General features: G+C 34.4%; 1 protein-coding gene across 8 annotated transcripts in view; it reads right to left on the bottom strand.

The window, feature by feature from the left end:
- KIF1B (kinesin family member 1B) overlaps positions 1–23801 on the bottom strand; it is a 185663-nt gene that overhangs the window by 38830 nt on the left and 123032 nt on the right. For 5 of the 8 annotated variants that reach the window (XM_051988589.1, XM_051988586.1, XM_051988588.1 and 2 more), the window contains 7 exons: positions 23211–23389; positions 21717–21854; positions 20569–20817; positions 14584–14702; positions 4747–4832; positions 3845–3974; positions 3524–3686 (listed from right to left, as the gene is read on the bottom strand). In XM_051988589.1, the coding sequence (XP_051844549.1) occupies positions 3524–3686; positions 3845–3974; positions 4747–4832; positions 14584–14702; positions 20569–20817; positions 21717–21854; positions 23211–23389 (1064 nt within the window). The remainder of the gene's footprint in view (positions 1–3523; positions 3687–3844; positions 3975–4746; positions 4833–14583; positions 14703–20568; positions 20818–21716; positions 21855–23210; positions 23390–23801) is intronic. The other 3 variants (XM_051988592.1, XM_051988591.1, XM_051988590.1) reach the window with 1 other exon arrangement.

Consider the following 23801-nt stretch of genomic DNA (forward strand, 5'->3'; position numbering starts at 1 on the left):
CCAGGTTGTATTGGCATGACCTATACTGGGACTGTGCACTAGACTCCCACCCTGTTGCCACAGACCTTTTCGATTGACCTTCCAAGTTCTCTTTAGTGTCTCTGGGCTAATAGGTCTGGAAGCCACCAGTATTGCCGCTGATTCAGAGGTTCTTACATCCATTTCTGCTCTACTAGCATGGGGTTAAGGTTGCACTAGCACACTCTGCACCAAGACTGCATGCTGGACTCCTACTCTGTCACAGACCTTTTCTGCTGACCTGCTAGGCTGCCTTCAGCTCAAAATGTTCTACTCCATCTTTCTGGGTGTTCTGATGCTCTAAAGTTTGTTTAGAGTCATTATTTAAAGGAATTTAAGCAGTTTGGGAGAGAGGTTGGGCGAGTTGCTACTTTTACTCCGCCATCTTAGCTCTGCTTCCAAATCTCAAGTCTTTCAATTTTTGTTATTGTTATTATTGTACAAATTGTTCTGATTCTGCTCACTTAGGTTTGCATTGGTTTATATGCAACTTTATGTAAAATCATTCTTTTCATCTTTATTATTGTACAACAGTATCACATCACATTCACATGCCATAACTTATAGAGATTGCTCCAAGTGATGGGCATCTTCTCAGGTTCTTACTTTGCCACCAGAAAAAGGGCTGCTAAACTAATTTTGTACATATGAATCCTTTTCCTATATTCTTGATCTTTTGGGGATACAGATCTAGTAGTGGTATTGCTGGTTTAAAAACACAATTTAATAGCTTTTGGGGCATACATTCAAATTGCTTTCCAGAATGGTTAGACTAGTTCGCAGCAGTTATTAATATATCTATTTTCTGACATCCCTTTTGATCATCTCATGTCCCATTTTTTCAAATGTGCACATATGATAAATGTGAGGTAGTGCCTCAGTTTATTTTGCTTTTTTAAAAAATTTATTAGTTTTCAACATTTACTATTATTATATTGATTTCCTTTTTTTCCTTCTGCCATTTCCCTAAGATGGCAATCAATCATAATTGTTTTAATTTGCATTTCTCTAATTGTGACATAGAACATTTGTTCATATAGCTATTGATAGTTTGGATTTCTTCCTCTAAAATCTGTCTTTTCATATTCTTTGCCATTTCTCAGTTGAGGAATGATTCTTTTTCCTGTAAATTTGACTCAGTTCCCTATTATAAGCTCTTTGAAGAGAGACTGTCTTTTGTCTCTTTATGTAGCCATAGTACTTAGCATCATGCTATGTATATTGTAGGAACTTAATGCTTATTGCATTAAACTAATATACTAAATCAATGAAACCTTTATTAGAGACAGCTGCTGTACTGATGTTTTCCTAATTTTCTGATTCTTTTTCTAATTTTAGCTTCAGGGATTTTGTCTATGCAAAAATTTTAATTTTACGTAACTGAACATGTAACCTCCTGTGAACTTTTCTATCTTGTTTGGTTATGAATTTATCACAGATCTATTATGTCATTCTTTTTATCTAAATCGTGAATTTGTTTTGAGTGTATTTTGTATACTATACGAGATGTTGGTCTATATGTAGTTTCTATTAAACTACTTTCCAATTTTTCCAACAGTTTTTGTTGAATAATGAATTCTTGTTTCAATAGCTGGAATTTTGAGTTTATCAATCACTAGGTTATTGTGCTCATTTACTTCTGTTTCCCTGCTAGTACCAAACTGTTGTTGTGTTGTGTTTTTTTTTTTTTTTGACCTTGCATTTTTTAAAAAATTTATTATAGCTTTTTATTTACAAGTTATATGCATGGGTAATTTTACAGCATTGACAATTGCCAAACTTTTTGTTCCAATTTTTCCCCTTCTTCCCCCTCTCCCCCCCCCCCCATCTCCTCCAGATGGCAGAGTACCCAACTGTTTTGATGACGTCAATTCTCTTTTCATACTTTTGTTATGTATTGCTAACTCTGGAATTTTGTAGTTCTTTTTTTTTAAACACTTGATTTCTTTTTTCTAGGAATTCTGCTTGGACTTCTGCCCAAGCTTCACTTTTCTTTGAAGCCTAGCATGTAGATTTTTTAAAAAGGCATTTTCTTTATCTGGGTTTGTGTCTTGAGCATCTACATCACACAATAGATCTTCATGATGGGCCTTTTTTATGAGGGACTTTCTTCTAGGCTACTACTTGACTTTGGGTTTTGTTTTAGGATTGGGCTCCACATACTTCTGGGGGAAATATCAGGGCTGAGTTTCTAGCCCCTTACATTTTTCTGTTGCTTTTAACAAGCTTGAGCTGAGGACCTATAAGCTTCCAGGGCTCTCAAAGAGAGATCATCTGGAAGTAAAGTGTTTTGGTTTGAGCTCTTTAAGTTCTTGACCCAGGACTAATTGTCCTGGTTGGAAGTGTTAGTACTATCCTAGTGCTGTTGGATTCAGCCACAATTTATTCCATTGGGATAATTAAGTTAGGTCTGAACAACTGAAGAGTACCAAGTGTTCATGGGCAGGTTAAGCTAATATGATAAAAATAACAATTCTATCTAAATCTACCTATTCAGTGCTATACCAACCAAACTGCCAAGATATTCCTTTATAAAGTTAGGAAAAATAATAGCAAAATTCATCTGGAAGAGCAAAAAGTTAAGAATTTCAAGGGAATTAATGAAAAAAAATGCCTAACATTACCAGACCTAAAACTATATTATAAAGTAGTAGTCATCCAATCATTTGGTACTGGCTAAGAAACAGAGTAGTGGATCAGTGGAATAAGGTCAGATTTACACAACACAATAGTCAATGACTGTACTAATCTAGTGTTTGATAAACCCAAAGCTTCTGGGATAAGAACTCACTATTTGACAAAAATTATTGGGAAAACTGGAAAATAGTATGGCAGAAACCAGGTATTGACCAACAAGTAGTATCCTATACCAAGATAAGGTCAAAATGGGTTCCTGATTTTGCTATAATAGTGATACTATAAGCAAATTAGAAGAACGAGGTATAGTCTACCTCTCAGATCTGTGGAAAAGGAAGAATTTTATGGCCAACTAGAGCACATTATGAAATGCAAAATGGAAAATTCTGGTTATATTAGATTTAAAGGTTTTTGCACAAGCAAAAACAATGCAGCCAACATTAGAAGGGAAACAGAAAATCGGGGGAAAAAATTTACATCAAAAGTTTTGATAAAGGCCTCATTTCTAAAATTATAGAGAATTGACTCAAATGTATAAGAATACAAGCCATTATCCAATTGATAAATGTTCAAACAACATGAATAGATAATTTTCAGATGAAAAAATTAAAGCCATTTCTGATGATATGAAAAAAAATACTCTAAATCACCACTGATTAGAGAAATGCAAATTAAGACAAATCTGAGATACTACTTCATACTTCTCAAATTGGCTAAGATGACAAGAAAAGATAATGATAAATATTAGAAAGGATGTGGAAAACTGAGACACTAATACATTGTTGGTGGAGCTGTGAACTGATCTTCTTACACAAGACAAAATTGTAGAGAGAAAGAAAAAAAAAAAAACCTCACTAGCTTTGCTTACTTGAATTGGCAGAAGATGTCTGCATACTCTGGGAGAATACCACTGGCCTGCAATACGGTCACACGGAAAGTGAATGCACTACCCAGTTTCAGATGATCTCCAACCTCTTCGGGAAACCCTTCCATCACCATTTTACCATCCAGCAAAGTGCCTGACTTTAAGTCTAGAGAGGAAGAAATGACAATTGTGTGGTTGATATTATATACAACTATCCTTCAAGAAGTTAGTCTGACCCTGCTCAAAGGCAGCTTCTGGAATGCTTACCTTTATTCACAAGAAAGAAACATCCCTTCCCCACCATTACATCTTTTTTTCATTTACCTGGCTCATTTCCTCGAATGATTTCTTCTGGAGGAGTAATAATGTCAGAACTCTGACCCTGCCCTTCTACAATCCTTAGTTCTTCAAGGGACAATCCAGAGCGAGTCATTGCAACTGAAGAAAAATCATTCTGAAAACAAGGCAAGGAGTCACACATGAATTAGCATTCTGATACTGTTAAAAAAATTTTTTTTGTCTCAAAAAAAGACCAGCATTTAAAAATACATGATTAAAGAGATTAGAAAGAAATTATAAAAGTATTACTTGAACTTTTAAATCTTAAATACAGGGGCAGTTAGGTGGTGCAGTGGATAGAGCACTGGCCCTTAAGTCAGGAGGATCTGAGTTCAAATATGACTTCAGACAATTAACACTTCCTAACTGTGTGACCCTGGGCAAAATTAATTAACCCCAATTGCCTCAGAAAAAACAAAAATAAAATTTAAATAATTTTGTTGTAATCCTATAACTTTTTAAAATGTAAAATTCAGAATAAAAATCATTTCTTTAAAAAAAGTACCTGGTAAATGCTGAAAATTATCTTTGCATGTATTTGGAAAAACAAAATACTATTAAGAAAACAACAAAAAATAAATTAAAATGTACCTGTTTAAAACTATCTAAAACAAAAAAAAATGACAATAAAAGATAAATGGTTCCCCTCTGTTTGAAGAAGATATGGAAAAAGGAGGCAGACTGATCAGACTTGGAATCAATATTGGTTTGGCAATGCCAAGCTGATGACAATGGCTAATAATAATAACTTAAAATTTGCTGACAACTTCCCAGGAATTGGATATATAAATTATTTTGCAGTCAATAGTAGTGTAGAATTTTTGGTCCAATTTCTAGAGCTTTTTTCCCACCAACCTCAAATCTTCCTATTTTATTTGAAGCCTTACCTGATTAAAATATTCATTATCAAACGATATTTTAGCTGTCCCTGATTGCCGAATTCCAGAGCCATAATCGGGAGCTTCTTCATCAGCTGTTGAAATAAAAAAAAAAAAAAGAAAAAATCCAACATTGTAAGCCAAGGCTAAAATCAAAGTAGGGCTCAACAAAGACTAAATTCTTGGACAAAGTGAACGATATCATTAGACTGTTGAAGTCTTGCCAGTTGAGATTTTAAAAACTGGATAACACTAAATCTATCTATCTAAGAAGATCTATCAAGGAACAGAGATGGAACAACTCAAGTAAAACAGTCATTTTAATCCATTTGTCCAAATGAGATTACAAATAAGTAAGAAAAATGCAATCAGACAAATGGGTTGAATTATTATAATTATAACAATTAAACCAGTTCCAAAGAACTATGAATCTTAAACCAGTCCTACTGTAGATTCTTGATGCAATAAATACTGTATAGCGATAGTATTACACTACTTAACACCTCTGCTATAGTAACTACTTTATCTTGTATACATGTTTTACATTATATCAGACATTTTAGCAATTCCCTCACAATCTGATTTAGAAACACTAGTAATAAAATAAGCTGCTTTAGTGGAGTAATAAGCAAGTGGGGATTCATGTAATACTTGAATAATAGACCCTACATGTCAGGAAGGCATCACCTCCTAAGGAAGCTCATTCTATTTTGGAATAGTTCTAATTCCTGGGAAGTTTTTCCTGAAATCAAAAATTTGAATGTGGCTCTTTACAATTTGCACTCACTCCTATTTCAGCCCTTGAAGATGCTTTCCCACCCTATTTTACTCTGCAAAAGTCTGCTCTACTCGAGGTTCAACATCCCCAGTTACCTCAATTAAATAGTTCTCCTCCAAGTAGGGTCTGAAGATGGACCCCCAACTCTAGCCATCCTGGCTAAATATTTTCTGCCTTATTAATTTCCTTTTTACTCTGTAGTACCTAAAGTAAATATATTATTCCAGACATGATCTGACTAGGGCTGAGTACAGCAGTTCCTTAGCCTTGGAAGTTCCCTACTCTTTCCAGTGCAGCCTACAAGACATTAACTTTTTTGGCTAACATATTACACTGCTGACTCATAGAAGCTTACAAATCCACTAAGATCCCCAAGATCTTTTTCTAGACCAATTGTTACCTAATTATGTTTCTTGCATCTTGTACTTTCAGATTTAATCTCTTTTCAGAACTTGTGTAAGACTTTTTATTGATGCCCACTAAATTCAACTTCTCTAAGTAAGTCAAACTTTGTAGCTTGTCAAGATTTTCATGAATCTTGACATCATCAATTATTTTTGCCATCTCATCCAATTTTGTATGATCAGCAAATTTAATTATCGGTTGCTTTTTATATTCAGGGTGGGTATATATTTTGAGCTTGTTATGGTGCCTTGTTGAAGATACTGATCTAAATCAGATTGAGGACCTTTCCTAGCTATGGCTAAGATGGAGAAATTCTTTTTCTTCTCTCTCTTTTAAAAAATTAATTAGAAGATTCTCAAAAAATATATTTTCATCACAAGAAGGCTAGAAATGAGGTTGCAGATGAAATCATGAATCAATTAGATACAGCTTTTTAAGAAATATATGAAACTTAATGTGATAGTAACAACATTGCCAATAAACAGCCTGTGGCCCTTAAAGTTTCTTTTGCTTTCTTTTGTGTATATTTAAAATATTTCATTTTTTTTCTTATTTTTTCCATAAGGTCTCATACTTTCAGAGGTAGAAGGGAACCAAAAGGCCCCCTCATTTAATCTGCCCACTTTGTCACACAATTACTTAAGTGACAGGGGCAGAATTTGTATCCAGGCCTTCATGACTAAAACTGTATTCTATTCTATCCACTAAAGCATGTTACTGCCATTACTTTCACCCCAACTCTCTCCATTCCTTCATCCACATAAAACCCCATCTTGTAATAAGCAAAACAAATTACAAAGGAGAAGAATTCTTAATCATTCAAGGGCAGAGAAGCAACATTATATGTTAAAGGTCTGCTGAACTTTGATTCAGAAGGCCCAGGTTCAAATTTCAGCTTTGCTATCTTGTCTTGGAAACCTTCAGCAAGTTCCTTAACCTGTCTGGATCCGAATTTCCTTAACCATAAATCAAAAGCATTGAGGGTAGACTGCTTCCAAAGTCCCCAATAGCTCTAAATCTATGACCCTATGACAGCTGACAATTAAAAAAAATTCAACTGCAAGGAATTGAAAAGCTTTGCATGAAGAAAATCACTGCAGCTAGAATAAGAAGAAAAGTGGTCAATTGAGAAAAATCTCTGTGTCAAGTATTTCTGACAAAGATCTGATACAAAAGATATGACATGAAATATTACTCCAAATCACTACAGATAAGAGATGCAAATCAATCTCATTCTGTTTTACATCTAGTAAAATTAATAAAGACAAAAGATACTAAAGGAAGTTGCAGAGAGTGGTCAGTTATAAACTTTGGCAGAGCTGTACAATGGTCTAACCATTTATAAAAGCTATGTGTAATTATGCTAAGAAAGTAATTAAAATGTCAATATCTTTTGAGTCAGAAGTCCCATTCCTAGGCACATATTCCAAATAGGCTAAAGACAGAATAGATTTCATATACACCAATAGTAGCATTTTTTTTTGTAGCAGCAAAAAATTAGAAACAATCTAAGTCCTGATATATTAAGAAGAGCTAATCAAATTGTGATGGATGAATACAAGAAAATATTATTGTAGTATAAGAAGTGATGACTAGAAAGAAAAGAGAAACGTGGGTAGACATATGAATTAATGCAAAGAGAAACAAATAAAATAAAATATATATAAATTACTGCAACAATGTCAAATAGAAAGAAAAAGACTGAATATGGTGTAAAGGTAGCTAGGTGGCATAGTGCACAGATCTGAATTTAAATCCGCCACCAGGCATTCACTAGCTGTGTAACCTTAGATCATTTAATCTCTGCCTTTCTCAGTTTCCTCATCTATAAAAGGCTGTAACAGTGAGGATCAAATGAGATAAAATTTGCCAAAATCACTTAGGCACTATGTAAATGTTTATTCCTTTTCTCTTCCCCATTGTGTAAGAATAACAAACTAGTCCAGAAAGAGATTTTATAATATGCCTCCCTCCCTTTTTTGTAGATGTTGGCAATTATAGGTATGTAACACTGCATATACTATTCATTTTTTTAAAAATAACTTTTTATTGACAGAACCCATGCCAGGATAATTTTTTACAACATTATTCCTTGCACTCGTTTCTGTTCCGATTTTTCCCCTCCCTCCCTCCACCCCCTGCCCTAGATGGCAAACAGTCCTATGTATGTTAAATATGTCGCAGTATATCCTAGATACAATATATGTGTGCAGAACCGAACAGTTCTCTTGTTGCACAGGGAGAATTGGATTCAGAAGGTAGAAATAATCCGGGAAGAAAAACAAAAATGCAAACAGTTTACATTCATTTCCCAGTGTTATTTCTTTGGGTGTAGCTGCTTCTGTCCATCATTGATCAATTGAAACTGAGTTAGATCTTCTCTTTGTCAAAGAAATCCACTTCCATCAGAATACATCCTCATACAGTATCTTTGCTGAAGTATATAATGATCTCCTGGTTCTGCTCATTTCACTTAGCATCAATTCATGTAAGTCTCTCCAGGCCTCTCTGTAGTCATTCTGCTGGTCATTTCTTACAGAACAATAATATTCCATAACGTTCATATGCCACAATTTATCCAACCATTCTCCAATTGATGGGCATCCATGCATTTTCCAGTTTCTAGCCACTACAAACAGGGCTGCTACAAACATTTTGGCACATACAGGTCCCTTTCCTCTCTTTAGTATCTCTTTGGGATATAAGCCCAGTTATACTATTCATCTTGATTAATTTGTTGGTTAGTTTCACGGAATTTCTTTTTTTTTTTTTTAACTTTCTTTATTCTTTGTACTAAATAATGAATCTTTAGGTAGAGGATTAGGAAGTGGGAAGACAAAAACAACAGATATTCATAACATTTTAAAATAAAAATAAACATGTTTCAACAATTTTGTCTAAATTAATGATAAAAATGTTAAACAGCACAGCCATCTTCTCCATCAGAGATCTCCTTCCACAAGGTGACACAAAGTAATTATTAACTAGACTGGTTTTAGCCAAGCACTCCTGAATTCACTTAACTGAAGTCCAGTTTAGCTCACAAGTCTCTGCCTTGGCCATAAGATCAGCATCAGTGATTTTATCAAATGCCTTGTGAGGTCACACTTACCAAGAAAGAATATTTTTCACTCCCTTACTATTCCCTTTTAGTTAGTGTCAGAGAGGGACAATTTCATTGGTAGACACCAGCACAATTCACAAAAAGCAGTCAGTTGGTAGAACTATCTCATAAATTGTTTTATGTTTAAAGAGGATTAGTGGCACATACATGGCAGAGGCAGGAATGGACAGAGTCTTCCTGGTTTCAAGTCTAGCACTCTGGCCATTATTCCATAGTTTAGCCACCTTATCAAAAAAGGAAATGAAGTTCACATGGCTTGACCAGCTCTTGATAAAACAACAACAACAACAAAAAACCCAAACCTGTTGGCTCTTTGTGTTAAACACTTCACCCCCAAATGTTAATTAGCCAACTCATTAAGAATATATCCTCGGGGCAGCAAGGTGGCACAAAGATAGAGCCCCAGCCCTGAAGGAGGATCTGAGTTCAAATGTGACCTCAACTGCTTAACACTTCCTAGCTGTGTGACAGTGGGCAAGTTACTTAATCCCAATTGCCTCAGCAAAACACAAAAATAAAAACAAAAAAAAAATCCTAGAAAATTTTCAAGACTCAAAGTCAAGTTTACTGGTCCACAGTTGAAAGATTCCATTCTTTTCCTTCCCTCCTCCTCCCAAACTGGGACATTTATCCCTTATCCAATGGTTTCATTTTCTTTCAAATTTTCCATGACCTTTCAACAACAACTGATAATGGCTCAGAAAGGACACAGTACATTTCTCTGTACCCCAGTATGTAATTCATCTGAGCCAAGTGATTTGAACATTTCTAGGTGAGCTAGGTTCTCTCTATTATCATATTTTCCTGTCCAGTCTAAATATCATTCTCCAAGGTAGAAAAAACAGAAACTTTGAGTTGAGTACCTCTATGTTTCTTTACTATTACTTTCTTCCTATTCAGCAAGTTGTCCCCAACTCTTTGATTTTTTTCTTCTCCCCATAACTAAAAAACAAATTATTTTTGTCATTATTGGCTTTCTTTGCTACCTCAGCTCATTCTGAGTTTTCTTACTCCTATGGGCAATTTTTATTTACTCTAGTTAGATCAGGGCTACACACAAATTGATGTGAATGAACTAAATTCTACCTGGGCTTCTTGAGAGCAAGGAATGTTATTGTTTATCTTTGTATTCTCATACTTTTTATGATGCTTTGCATGTAGTGTTTGCATGATTGATGACTTACTATTCTTCTTTGAAAGTAATCAGGGTTAATTGACTTGCCTAGAGCTCCCACAGCAAGTTAAGTGTCTGAGGCTGGATTTAGCTTAGGTCCTTTTGACTCTGGGACAGATGCTTTTTTCTAATAAGAATCCCTTCCTTCTATTACATATACAAGTAATCATTCAACTTTTTGTTTTAAAATCTCTAAGAAAATAGGAATTTATTATGTCTAGTGCAGTCCATTTCGTTTATGGATAACCCTGATTATTATCAAGTTTTCTCTTACATCAAGTCTAAATCTGCATCTATAATTTCATCCATTTCTCCAAAATGGAGAAGCAGAACAAATCTAATCCTTCTTCTACTTATCCCTTCAAAACTTAGAAACAGCTATATCCTTCTATTAGGAATTAGCTTCACCAAGTTCAATATTCTTGGTTCCTTCAATCTTCATATGATAAAAAAAAAATTTTGAAAAATTTCAGCATCTAATTGCTCTACTCTGGAGATCAATCAGACTGATGCTGTCCTTCCTAAAACATAGCTCCCAGAACCAAATGCTTCTCATTTTGTCTAATCAGAGCAAAGGACAGAACTATCAACCATTTTCTTGATTCAATGTGAATATGTCTCTTTTAATGCCAGCTGAGATCACATCATAGCTTTCTTGAATGCCATATCACACTAGTGATTCCTAATAAATTTGTGGTCCATCAAAACTCTCAGATCTTTTTAAGACATATTGCTATAGACATAATTCCTTCATCTTTAACTTGTGAAATTTTTTTTGAGACCTATGCATAAGATTTTATACTGGTTCTTATTAAATTTCATCTTATTGTCAGCCAATATTTTTGCATCACAACTTCATCCTCCAATGTACTAGTACTCCATTCACAGCTTTGTCTCATCTAGGCCTTTACCCAAGTCACCGATAAAAAATATTAAATAGCAAAGGTTGAAGAATAGATCCCTGGATCACTGCATTGAAAATTTGCTTCCAAAGGAGACAATGAATCATTAATGACAACTCTTTAGAGTTTGGCCATCAAACCACTTCTTTATTTACCTAACAGTCCCCTTTATTTACCTAACAGTGCTATCATTCAATGCATTTATCTGAATAGCATAAGAGATTGGACCAAATACTTTTCTAAAATCTCATTAAACTATATTTATGCAAGGAGCAGCTAGGTAGTACAGTGGATAGTGCTGGGCCTAGAATCACCTTCCTCAAATCCAGCCTCAGCCACTTATTAGCTGGATCATTTAACTCTGCTTACTCATTTACTCATCTGTCAAATGAGCTGGAGAAGGAAATGGCAAAGCACTCTAGTATTTCTTGTCAGAACACCAAATGGAGTCGTGAAAAGTCGCACATAACTGAAATGACTGAATAACAAGAATCTATGCAGTTCCCTGATTTACCAGCCTAGTAACTTTGCCAAAAAAGAAAATGAGGTTATGCTGGCATAATCTATTTAATGCAACTCTGTTGGCTTTTTGTGTCCGTCACTTCTTTCTTAGCTATACATTAGCCAATACTTCATTATGATAAAAATCAAAGTCAAATTCATTGAATGGACTATCAGTTGTTAAGGATGATAGGTTCAAATGAAGTTCATTTGAAAAAACTTGGATATGTTTGTATGCTTGATAGAGGAAGACTGAAGCTTAGAGAGAGTGAATGGAAAATAATTATAAAAGTAATCTGCCAAAGATATAGGAAGGAATAGGATCAAATATAAAAGTAGAGGCCTTGGTAAAAGGAATAGCCATTTTTCATCTATTTTGTCCCTTCAAACACTCTGTCTTCCTAATTTATCAACCTCAGTTCCTATGACCTACATTGTAACTCTGTCTTAACCACACAAAAGGAATGCCATGATCTTTATTTCACTATCACCCAAAAACTATACCAGTATCATGATTTAGAATTTTGAAATTCCCTTCTCTTTTCATCTTCCCAGCTCCCTCTCAGACTAGGGGAGAATAGGGGAGAAGAAAAAGTTCCTAGTTTAAAAACCTCTAATGTCTTAGAAAACAAAAAGGCAGGTTCCTAAAAAAAAAAAAAAAAAAAAAAAAAGAAAGAAAAGAAAAGAAAAGAAAAGAAAAGAAAAGAAAAGAGAATTGGAGAGGAATGCTGTAGAAGACCAGAGGAAAGAAGTAAAGGTTTGCAAGAGCACAAAGATTCAATTAGGGAAGAATAAAAGGCAGCAAGGACCCAGGAGAGAATAAATAACAAATTATTAATGGATTTAGGCAGGAAGACCTGGAAAAACTATGAAAGCAGCAGATGGAGAGTAATTCATTGGCAGCTATTTTCTAAGGCATGGGTGAATGTGTGCCTGTACTAGTGCACAAGCAGGTGAATGTGTTTTCTCCTTCCTTTTCGGTTAAAGGACATTCTAATTAGATTCCAGGTAAATACTTCCCATCATTCCTATATAAGCAAGTGTCCAGAAAACCAAATCTCATTCTAAAACCATCTCTTTTTAGGGAGTCGGGGAGGGGCAGCTATGACTTTCTGATTTGAAGCCTGCTCCCTCAATTATTCATATGTAATGAAAACACCACACCTGAATCCCTAAATCTTTACTTTCCTTTGGAAGATTACCTAATCCTAAGCAAAGCCTATTGTACTCTCAGCTTCACATAAAAAACTGTATTTCTATGGTTTAGTTATTTTACTACAAAACTGTAGAATGGTAGCGGTGGAACAGATTAAGTATAATATAATTGTCTGGTACTACTATTATCAATGATGAGAAGAGGTCATTATAAATCCTATAAACCTATTCCACCTTACAGTCAGTTCATTGTCATCCTTCTAGATGTTTTCATTTTCATTTAGTTTTCATTTAGAAACACTTTTCAGATGGCTGGCCTTAAATGGGTTTCATTCTAAGCCATCAATAGACTCATGTCCACTACCACCTTTACCTTTACTCTTAAATGTTTCCTATTTTTCAGAGTCCAAAGCTAGTGGTTGAATGGGAACAATCGTAATTGTATACAGTATCATCTCAATTTTATCCTTTATTCTAATCAGGTAGTGATGATGAATTTTGCTATAAACCACTGTTAATCCAAAGGCACACAAGAAATCGATTCTGAAAATGGCTCCCACAATGGTCACAAGTTGTTGTCTATCAAGATATATTTGATTTCAATTTTTGTCAAGATTTTTGGTATCTCCCACTATCCAATTCCTTTCCAGCTTCCTTACTGAAAAAATATTCAGAATATGTATATGAGGCTTCTGAATCATTTACAAATCTCTTATATCTAATTTTTTTAAATTCCGTATCATTTTTCCTAGTATTTAACATATTTTCCCCCAGTGTTAACCTTCAAACTAAAAGTATTAAAGTATACAATGAATTGCTTTAGAGGGCTTTGTTACTGGTTCAGTTATTTCAGCTTTTTCTGATTCTTCATGACCTTAGTAAAGATATTTCCTTCTCTAGCTCATTCTATGTATGAGGAAACTGAGGCAAAGAAGATTAAGTGACTTGCCTCGGGTCATAGAGCTAGTAAGTACCTAAGATTGGATTTGAACTCAGGTCTTCCTATCTCCAGACTTGATGTTTTCTCCACTGTAACATTTTGGAGGGCTTTATTGAGCTCTCAATTTCAAGCTCTACAGCAAACATCAACTGTAATGATTCAATGGTAGTGTGTTGCTTGGGCTCAAATATCCCATGCAATTATTCTTGTTTTCTCTAGACACATAATGAAAACAATTCTTGCAGTTCCATTACTCATAACCTGTGGATAACCCTTCCATTTAACTTCAGTTTCTTTATGTCTGATGATATCATTTATATGACAAAAATCTTAATGTAATATGGTCTGGGCGTTTTAGTATTGCATAGACTCTTTGTAGAATAGAGATTTCACATTTAGGGTACTAAAAATTAGATTACTATTTGTATGTGGTATAAAAACTACATAACTGGCAGCCCCCTTTGCCTCCTCCTCGATTTCTATACAACCATTCTTTAAGCTCTAAATTTATGATACTCTGATCAAGAGCCATTGTGCCTTCCATTTCTGATCTGTTGTCATATTAGACATGATCATGACAGGATGCTAGGACCAAGAGGCCAACTTTATGATGTGGATCCTCTCTTCTTATATGTAGATAGACTATAATCTGTCACTGGGACCATACTTTGTGCAATTTGGGAGAAACTGAATTTTGCTAGCATATCCTTTATTGATCTAAGGTCCATACTCAAGTATGGTAGGCGATTGGAAATTTCACAGAGAAAGTTTTTCACGAAGAACAATTTTTTTTTTTAAGAAACAAAGATCAAATTAAACATCAAATTAAAAAGTATAAAGCTGTTTTATGAAATGGCATTTACTTACCTGCAATAGCTTGTACTGCCACGCGCAGAAATCCCCGAACTTCTCCCTTCTCACTGACAATAGCCACTCTATGAATCAGGGGTACTGGGTATAACAGGTTACTCAGGTATACAAATGCCCTAGTCACAGAAGTAGAAAGACAAATATTATAGCCTTGACTACAGAGAAAATCCAGCATTTGGATTCATGGATCTTCATGAAGTCTCTTGCTGACTTTTTTTTTTTAAACAAGGTTCCCTCTCAGACTATACTGCACTGTTAGGTTGCTTCTAATGGCTTCTAATAGGACAGTTGCTCATATGAACACAATCAAGTTCTTGGCAAAACATTGGCAAAGACTGAACTGCATCATTACTTTCTTTCTCAATTATAACAGGTGGATGAGTAACAACTGAGAGCTAAATGAATTCTATGAAATTTGTTAGGAGAAAAAAAATCCATTTATGAACTTACTGGACTTTATGCACAAGTAACAGCATTAGATGATTTGTTGTATTCCCGCCCCCGTGGGCCGCCCCCCCCCCCCCCCCAAATGGTTACAACAAAAAGCAGAGACATAAAAGACAAGGAAATGTGGCTGAGACTCAAGGTACAACTCAAGAAACCGATATTACTCAAAACAATGTCTATTAGCATTATGATAAAGAATTTATGTTAGAAAAAAGAGTTTCTATCAGGAAAGAAAAGTGGCATATAGAAGAAACAGATACAGAGGCAGAAAGCCTGTGCTGTCAGATTTTTCTGAATAAAATAATTTGGGGGGACATTGGGAAGGCATCAAGATAAAATTACCACAAAGAACAAAAAAGCTACTTCTCACGGGAATGTGTGTATGTTTCTATGTGTATACACATACACATATGCTATCTCTGTCTATCTATCTCTCCCTCCATGCTTTCTAAATTAACAGGAAAGAAAATAATCCTGTGTGAGGATTAAAATGTGTAATTACAGAGCTGATTTTTTTTTTGAGACCTGATTTTTAATATCATAAATTAACTAGAATCCTTTCACATTTGGCTTCTCTCCTTTTTAATTAATTGGTAAAAATTATTTTTATTTAAAAAAAGCTTTGGTTGATGCAATTAAAAAAAACAAGTTTGATATCAACTCAAAGCTTCAGATATTAGTTTGGATCAACAAATATTGGTCTTCTGATATAAAAGAAAAGCAGTAAGCATCTAAGAAATTAAATGACTACTTCATATGAAACATAATTTTCTAATCTGTGCTCTTGACCCTGGAATAAGTAAATTGGAAACAAAGGCACCCTTCTCCCCCTACATAAAATGGATATATAGAAATTTCAGTTGTAAATTAACTAAACAATTAAAATAATAAAAGTAAGCAAACTATATTACAGAAAAAGAAAAGGTTACTAAAGCTTTAAAACTACAAATGAAACAAATGTATATAAACAACAAAATAACTATAAATCTACAACAAAATAGAAAATATTTTCAGTCTGCTCCAAAGTACAGGCATTATTAAAATAAGGAGTATTTAACTCTGTGGTGTAATTTAAAATAACCTCAAAAAGAAGTTGGATTAAATCCTAGGTCTTTTGAAGATGGTTTCACACAAAATTAGCAACTATGGATTACTTATTAAAAAGTCAATGCAATTTAAAATCTGCTTTAACTGGATACCGAATTATGTTTTCTTTTTCACCCACAAGTATGAAAGACAAAATATACCTCCAAAAGAATATGCAGTTTGCCCTGACTCCTTATCTGAACACAGACTTCAGCCCCCTCCTTTCTCTTAATCTCTTTGGGAGGGTATATAACTGACAGTAGGTCTCAATATAGAAAAGGACAAAGGCACTGAGTCTAGATGGCTAAAGATGGTACTTTATGAATGACATGAAAACATGTAATTGTAGAACAGGCAGGAACCTTTAACATTATTCCAACCGTAAAAAATGATCATCTAAAAATTGAAATCCCACCTTTTGAAAAAAGGAAGATTACCTCTCAGATGGGCTAATGAACATGACTACAAAGTCACACAAGGTAAGGTCCTTCTTTAGTACCCATCATATTTTGCTACTAATGGAAATGTCTCCTTTAAACACATGAATCTGCCTCACAGTGATCTTGTAAAGATGACTTCTGACTAAAGACACCTGGAATCTCTATAGTGGTATATCTCTGAGCACAGGAGTAGCAGCAGCTGTGACCGCAGTTACTACCATTATCTATCAGGGCTTCTTAAATTTTTTTCACTCATGACTCCTTTGTGCCCAAGAAATTTTAAGCAATCCCAAATACATAGGTAGACAAAACAAAGTATACAAATTAAACATTTTATGATAATCATAATTTTGGAACCCCCACATTCAGTTATGAGACCCTATATGAAGTTGTGACCCATAGTTTAAGAAGCTGGAATCTGGATATCTGAAGTTCTTTGGTATCAGGGGACACGTTAGTGAAAAATGAAGACTACAGACCAAATTCTTCTAATATTTTAAAGAAAAGAACTTTTCATCTTATTATGGAGTACCCTTAAACCTTGGCCAAGCAGACTGAAAGTGGAGGAGGGGTGAAGGCAAAACACATATTAGATGAAACAATGGCAAATTAAAATGGAACAAGCACACCAAAACATAAAATGAAAATAAAAAAAATTTTACACCATTAAAAAAATTCCACATAACTAGTAATTTTTATAAAAGTACAGGATAACCGTTCATCATTTAAAGAAGTCAGAATATAATCATGTTCACTGTAAACCTCCCCCTTTCCCAGAAATATCAATTACTTAATACTGTGTCCCAAATATTATTATTGAATGATTCATGATATCCCAATGTCTTAAGAGATGGCTAAAGGGACAAGCTCTTTTTATTTTCATACAAGGATTTAGTAAAAGGTAGCCAAAGCTGATAATCAAATGCTACAAGCAGAATAACATGAGAAATTGAAATTTTAAGATTGAATAGTATTTTTAGTTATAGCCTAAAAAGGACATATAATCTTTTTATTGATAGAACATATGCATGGGTAATTTTTCAACAATGAAGGGACATATAATCTTGTGAATCATCACAAAGGTAAAAAAAGGAATCTACTCCTCCAATATATATGGAATGAAGAATTCACATTTTGAAAAAAAAAGATTACTTTTCTGAGACATTTAGCAATTTATTAAAAACAAAATGCATGCTAGATGAACAAAAAGTCTAATCTACACATAGAGTCTCTGTTCAAAGACAGCAAGCATGGGACAAAAACACAGAGAAGATGCTTATTTCTCATTTAATGATTTCTGAGATTTCTTTCTTGTCTTTTGGTTTTTCCGGCTGCTTCAAAATTAATTCAAAGAAAAGCCCCACCAAGATGAGGTCTAGAATATTGCCCAAATGGGAAGGCACAGAATCAACTCTATTACTGGCCAAAGGAATAAAGCAGAAGCAACTGTTCTATACCTACTCAAATCAAATACAATAGTATTTGCATTGTAGTAAATGAATAGTCAATGAAATTGCCTACAACTCAGGAAAAAACACATATCTCTCAAGGGTCAATAAATTTCTGTCTTAAGATGAGTTGTAATCCAAGATGCCTCTTCTAGTATTGCCAAGCAGCAGTTTGATTGTTATTAGTAGAGAAATGGCCGATCATTGCTCAGAGTGAACTTCAAAGGCAGCTTTAGGTAATGTAGGCTGACCTCTAATAATCAAGAAAGCTAAGGATCAGAAAAGTTATATCACTTGCCCACTGTCATTAAAATCAATGAGAGAGAAAAGAAAATTTTTACCTCTATTCTTAGGACAGTGCTTTTTCCACCATAATGCTCTATGTAATATATTCGAATGAGACTTCACTACGTGGCATATAAGAGAACCAGTTAGCAGTTGCAGGGAATGCACCCTGAGATGAAGGAACTCAGATATAGTACTTCCTTCCAGCTGCTTCCAATATTTTTAATATGAAGTTTGCCATCAGCTAAGATCCTGAACATCTATTTCATAATAGGGCTTTACCAGATTTTAAAGTTTATTTTCTTTATGCTCATTTCTCACCTCATATATCATTAAATCTGTATCTGTGAAATTCTAAATATTATTTTCTCAGCTACAAAACCAACAAGAAAGATGACAAGTGACTAAGAACACATATAATGTCTCTTTACTTTATATTGGTTAATTTTCAGAAACAAATTTAAAAGCTATTTCCCCTGCAGGCCAGACACTGCCAGTAATATTTCCACCACATTTAAATGAAGTTCAAAAACTAGCACTCTTCATAGATGCTTGATAAGATCATATAATCTTTAATATAGGGCTTTTTTTTAACCACCTAAATAAATGATGTTCTCCCATTTTGCATCATTATCATCAGCAATTCACTTGATAAATTTCACTAAGCATACGACATTATACCAGCTGCTGTTTTCTTAGAACAGAGGTCCTCAAACTACAGCCATGGGCCAGATGCGGCAGCTGAGGACATTTATCCCCCTTACCCAGGGCTATGAAGTTTCTTTATTTAAAGGCCCACAAAACAAAGTTTTTGTTTTTACTATAGTCTGGCCCTCCAACAGTCTGAGGGACAGTGAACTGGCCCCTTATTTAAAAAGTTTGAGGACCCCTGTCTTAGAGTAGACAGGGTTTTCCCATCTAATATTGATAATACTGGTTAACAGCAAAATATAAAGGGGTTCCACTGCCAACTACATGGTCACTTTAATGCCCAGAAATACTGGGCAAATTTTCTGGTCAATATGGATTTTCTGTTATATGATGCAATGCTGAGTCTAGAAGGAAATCACTTCATTATGGAAAGGATGGTTACAAATAAAAATGTTAGGAAAGGAGTCCATGCAAAGGAAGTCTTCTATAGCATACAAACCATAGAAGAATGGAGTGACCATGTAGTACTAAACGATGAACTAAGGCAATAGCCCCAAAAATCATCCTTTCAGACTTTTAAGAACATGCACAGTTAATTCCTCAAGGAGAGGTTCTGCGTAAAAGGTTTTTATTTTAGTCATGAACGAGAGAGAACTCTTTTAATTTTTAGCTTTCACTATTGAGAGGGAAAATGAATGTTGTTCCCATTTTCATATTTACTACACTTATTGCTGCCCACACCATTATAACTCTGTAGATATCCAATCTTTTTCCCTTTACTGTATCTTTCTTCTCTGTTGATAAATATACCTGAAGTAATTTCCTTATTTTTCTTAAATACTGCAAATGGTGCCAAAAAGAATAGCTGGACTCCAATGAAATACTGCCTGTGCATCAAAAAAAAAAAAAAAAAAAAAGGATAATGACTTTATTTATATAAAAATATTTATAGCACCTATTTTTATGGTGGTTGAAAATTGAAAATCAAAGGATTCCCCCATCAATTGGGGAATGGCTAGGCAAGCTGTGGTATATGATTGTACTGGAATATTATTGTGCTATAAGAAATGACAAGCCAAATGCTTTCAAAAAACCTGGAAAGACTTACATAAACTGATACATAATGAAGTGAACAAAATCAGGAGAATGTTGTACACAGAAATAGCAATATTATTCAATGAAGAACTGTGAATGACATAGCTATTTTCAGCAGTGCAATGATCCAAGACAGTCCCAAAAGACTAATGATGAAGCATATTATTTGCCTCCAGAGAAAGAAGTGGTAGTTGAATACAGACTGAAGCAAGTTATTTTTCATTTTCTTTCATTTTTTTTTCTTTTATATAAGTCTTGTTGTACAAAATGATTAACGTGGGAATGTTTTACATTAAAAAAAAAAAAAAAAAGGAATCCTGTCTGTGGCCTCATAATTTCGCTCTCCAACCATGGCTATGTTTACATATATATTATATAGACTCATTTCTAAGAGCCTAATTCTTTGGAGTACATGAAGTGAGCACACAAGAATTTTGAATGACTAGCTCTGAATTTATTCATGTAGCACAGAGATGCTTATATAACAAGAGCTGGTCCCTTTTTGCCTTTCTTACAATAACCTCACCAACCTTCCCACTAAAATGAACCAAGGGGATCGGTCGTAAAACGGGTCGTGCCCATCACTGAAGAGATCTGATCCCTCCTCCGTCCCTGCGTCAGAGCCAGTGTCATCCACGAATGCCTCATCATCAAAGTCCTCCATTTCATCTTGCTGCTCATCAGCCAGCTCAGTGATGTCGGAATCGGCCGTGGAAAAAGTGGGGGAAGGCGTACGGTCAGCAAGGCGCTCATTCACACAGCCGTGGAAAATAGGGGAGCTAGATATCAGGTAACGGAACATGTTGATTAACAGAACCAAGGAGAAAGGAATATTTGGTTAAACAGAAAGAAATGGGTGCCATCAGGAGGGAACCAGCTGTTGAATCAATCAATCAAATAGTGTAATAAAAAAAAAATCAGGTAAGGGACAACTGAGAAAGGTAAAGCAATAAGTGGTTCTTAAAATTAAGAAAAAAGAAGAAAATACATGGCTAGGATCAGATAAATACCGGATTTATTTACAGGGCTACAAGAAGCATTTGTATGATTCAATATGCAAAAAGATTCATACTCCTCCTAACCCATTAAGTAGTCTAAAGGAAGAGGCTCAGAATAAAGGTTAAAAAGCAAGAAAAGGCTTTTAGTCTTCATTCAATAAATCATAAAATACCAAGTATAGACAGACTGGTATTCCACATAAAACATTTACATGTTAGGGACAACATATGTGGCAAATTTTAACTCTTAAAAACCAATAAATTGTAAGAGTAGTAAATAAAAAAAATTACATTTTATTTCTAGAGCATGCTATGCTTCTACCATTTCTTTAATGCTTTTGAAAATGTCTTTCAATGATTATTTGTGCTACTAAAACACAACTCAAATTCCAAACAAGAGTAAAAGCAAACCAGTTACCACTGAAAAGAATTCAATTCACTAATCTTAAGGCTATAAGGTTTGTTAATGTTTTCTTGCTTCTCAATAAAATTCTAAATATCAAGAAGCCTTTGAGATCACAAATAGGTAGTTTGTTATCATCAAGTCCTGATACTAGCTACTATATGAGGAGAAAAGTAAAGCATTCAATGAAACCCTAAGGATACAAAACATACCACTGATCAAGACTAAAGTCACATGAGTTAATAACTAAAGTTAGCCAAGACAAATAAATACATACCTTCCTACAAGTTTGAACCAATGGAACCGATCATAAAATGGGTCACTGCCAGTCATTGTTGCCTCTCCATCATCCTGGGCATTGGAAGCCATTTCTCCAGCTCTGTCATACATCTCTCGCATCAGTTCCAGCCTTTGTCTACAAAGCAGATAAATTATCAATAAGAGGCTATGAAACTTTTGCCCCTAAAATAGACATAAAATAGACCTGTGTTTGTTGATATTCCTCAGTAGAACTGAAGCTCTTGAGACCAAGGACTGCCTTTATTTTTTTCTCCACCTTTGTATTTCTGCTTCCTAGCCCATACCAGTCTAGCACTTTTCATACAGCTGGTTCTTAAAGGTTTGTTGAATTGGACTCCTGAGTTCAACTCAGTAATGACAAATTGCTACTAGTACAGTATCACTATTTATAAAAGTGTGACAGCAGGTTGTGGCAAATATTTTGGAAAGCAATAGAGAAACATTCAATAACAGCAAAAAGCTTTATCATACTTTTTGTTCAATAATTCTAGTTTTAGGAATTTAACGAGAATTATCATAAAAAGAAGGAAAAGGACCTATCCTTGCAAACTCACAGCTACTCTATTTGTAATGGTAAAAAATTGAAAACAAATCAATTAGAAGAGTAGATAAATAAATTATGGTACAACAATAGAAACAGACTATTATAAAGCCATAGAAAAATAAAGCATGTAAAATAATGAAAGCTCTTTATGAGATAACACTGTGTGACATCAGCAGAACCAGAATTATTTCTATATTGACAGTAACTATATCTCCCTACATATGGTAGGGAAGGAGGGAGGGAGATTTTGACTTCTATTTCATATATTTTTATTGATAGTAAGTCTGTAACTTAACAGTTTTTTTAAAAATGAATCAATGCAAAAAACAAATGGTCCATAAGCAAGAATATTCATTTTTCCAAAGTATGTATAAATGTAGAGAAAGAGCCAACAGTACCTAGTTTGGCTACCCGCCTCATAGGCTTAACAATCCATAACAGAAATGTGTTCTAGTTTTTATATATATATAAATACTTCAGTAGTACTGAAATAAGAGATCTTCTCATCTTAACTAAATGCATAGATTTTTTCCATTTATCACTGACCTTCACTGAAAGGTCAGACTGTGGTTAAGGTTAAAAAAATGAAGTCCTTAGTGATGTCAGAAATACTGCATGTATATAAGCAACAAGGAAAAGACTTTAAGAACAGCTTTCCTTCAGAGGGTAAATTTAAATTATGTTTGGTAAAAACTGTGCAAAGATCTTTGAAAACTAAAGTTATGATGTTTAAAAACAGATATAAATGTTGAAAGGTAATTTCAGCAAGACAAGGAAGTCAAAATATTCTGGAGGAAAGAAATGACCAAGAGAAGAAAGTGGTTTCCAGGATATTAATTTGAAAAGTATGAACAGTTGGATTATCCCACTGTTATTTCTAAATTTATCAATTTGCAAAACAATATTCCTTCTACAGGGTTTTCATACTTGAGTTTTTCCAAAGACCAATAATGTGTTGCTCCATTTTTCAGATCCTGCACTTCCACAGCCACAACTGTTCGAGGGAAAGGTCTATCATCCTGAGTTTTCTCCATCTCAGGGGGCAGCAGTTCAGGTGGCAAAGGGGAGTAGAGTGTATCAGTCAGCAGAACAAACTGGAACTGTACCTGAATTGAGAGAAAATACCACTTAAAAATTAAGGATAATATTGGCCTTTATTTAATATTTCCTGAAAAGGTTTTCTAAATATTATCTGGAAGGATAAGCAGAAGGTAAGGCTTTTAAAACTTTCCTAGTATGGGAATAGATTAAGGCTAAAATAAGTACTCACACTGTTAATGGGTGATGAGAAAATATATTTTCCTAATCTCAAGTTTTCTACTTTAGAAGTTAATCATTGGGAATAACACAAATTTTCCAAGATAAGCCTATTTTAATTTTATAGGACATCTGAAACTTTAACTTGGAACCAAGTACAATTTTCTCTAAACTCAAAGTATGAGAATATAACAGCAGTACTAATGAACTATATCAAGTTATTTTTGGCAGAAAAAGAACTAAAGAAGACAAGGTCAGATT

Source organism: Antechinus flavipes, chromosome 3, assembly GCF_016432865.1.
Source record: "Antechinus flavipes isolate AdamAnt ecotype Samford, QLD, Australia chromosome 3, AdamAnt_v2, whole genome shotgun sequence".
NCBI lineage: Eukaryota > Metazoa > Chordata > Mammalia > Dasyuromorphia > Dasyuridae > Antechinus > Antechinus flavipes.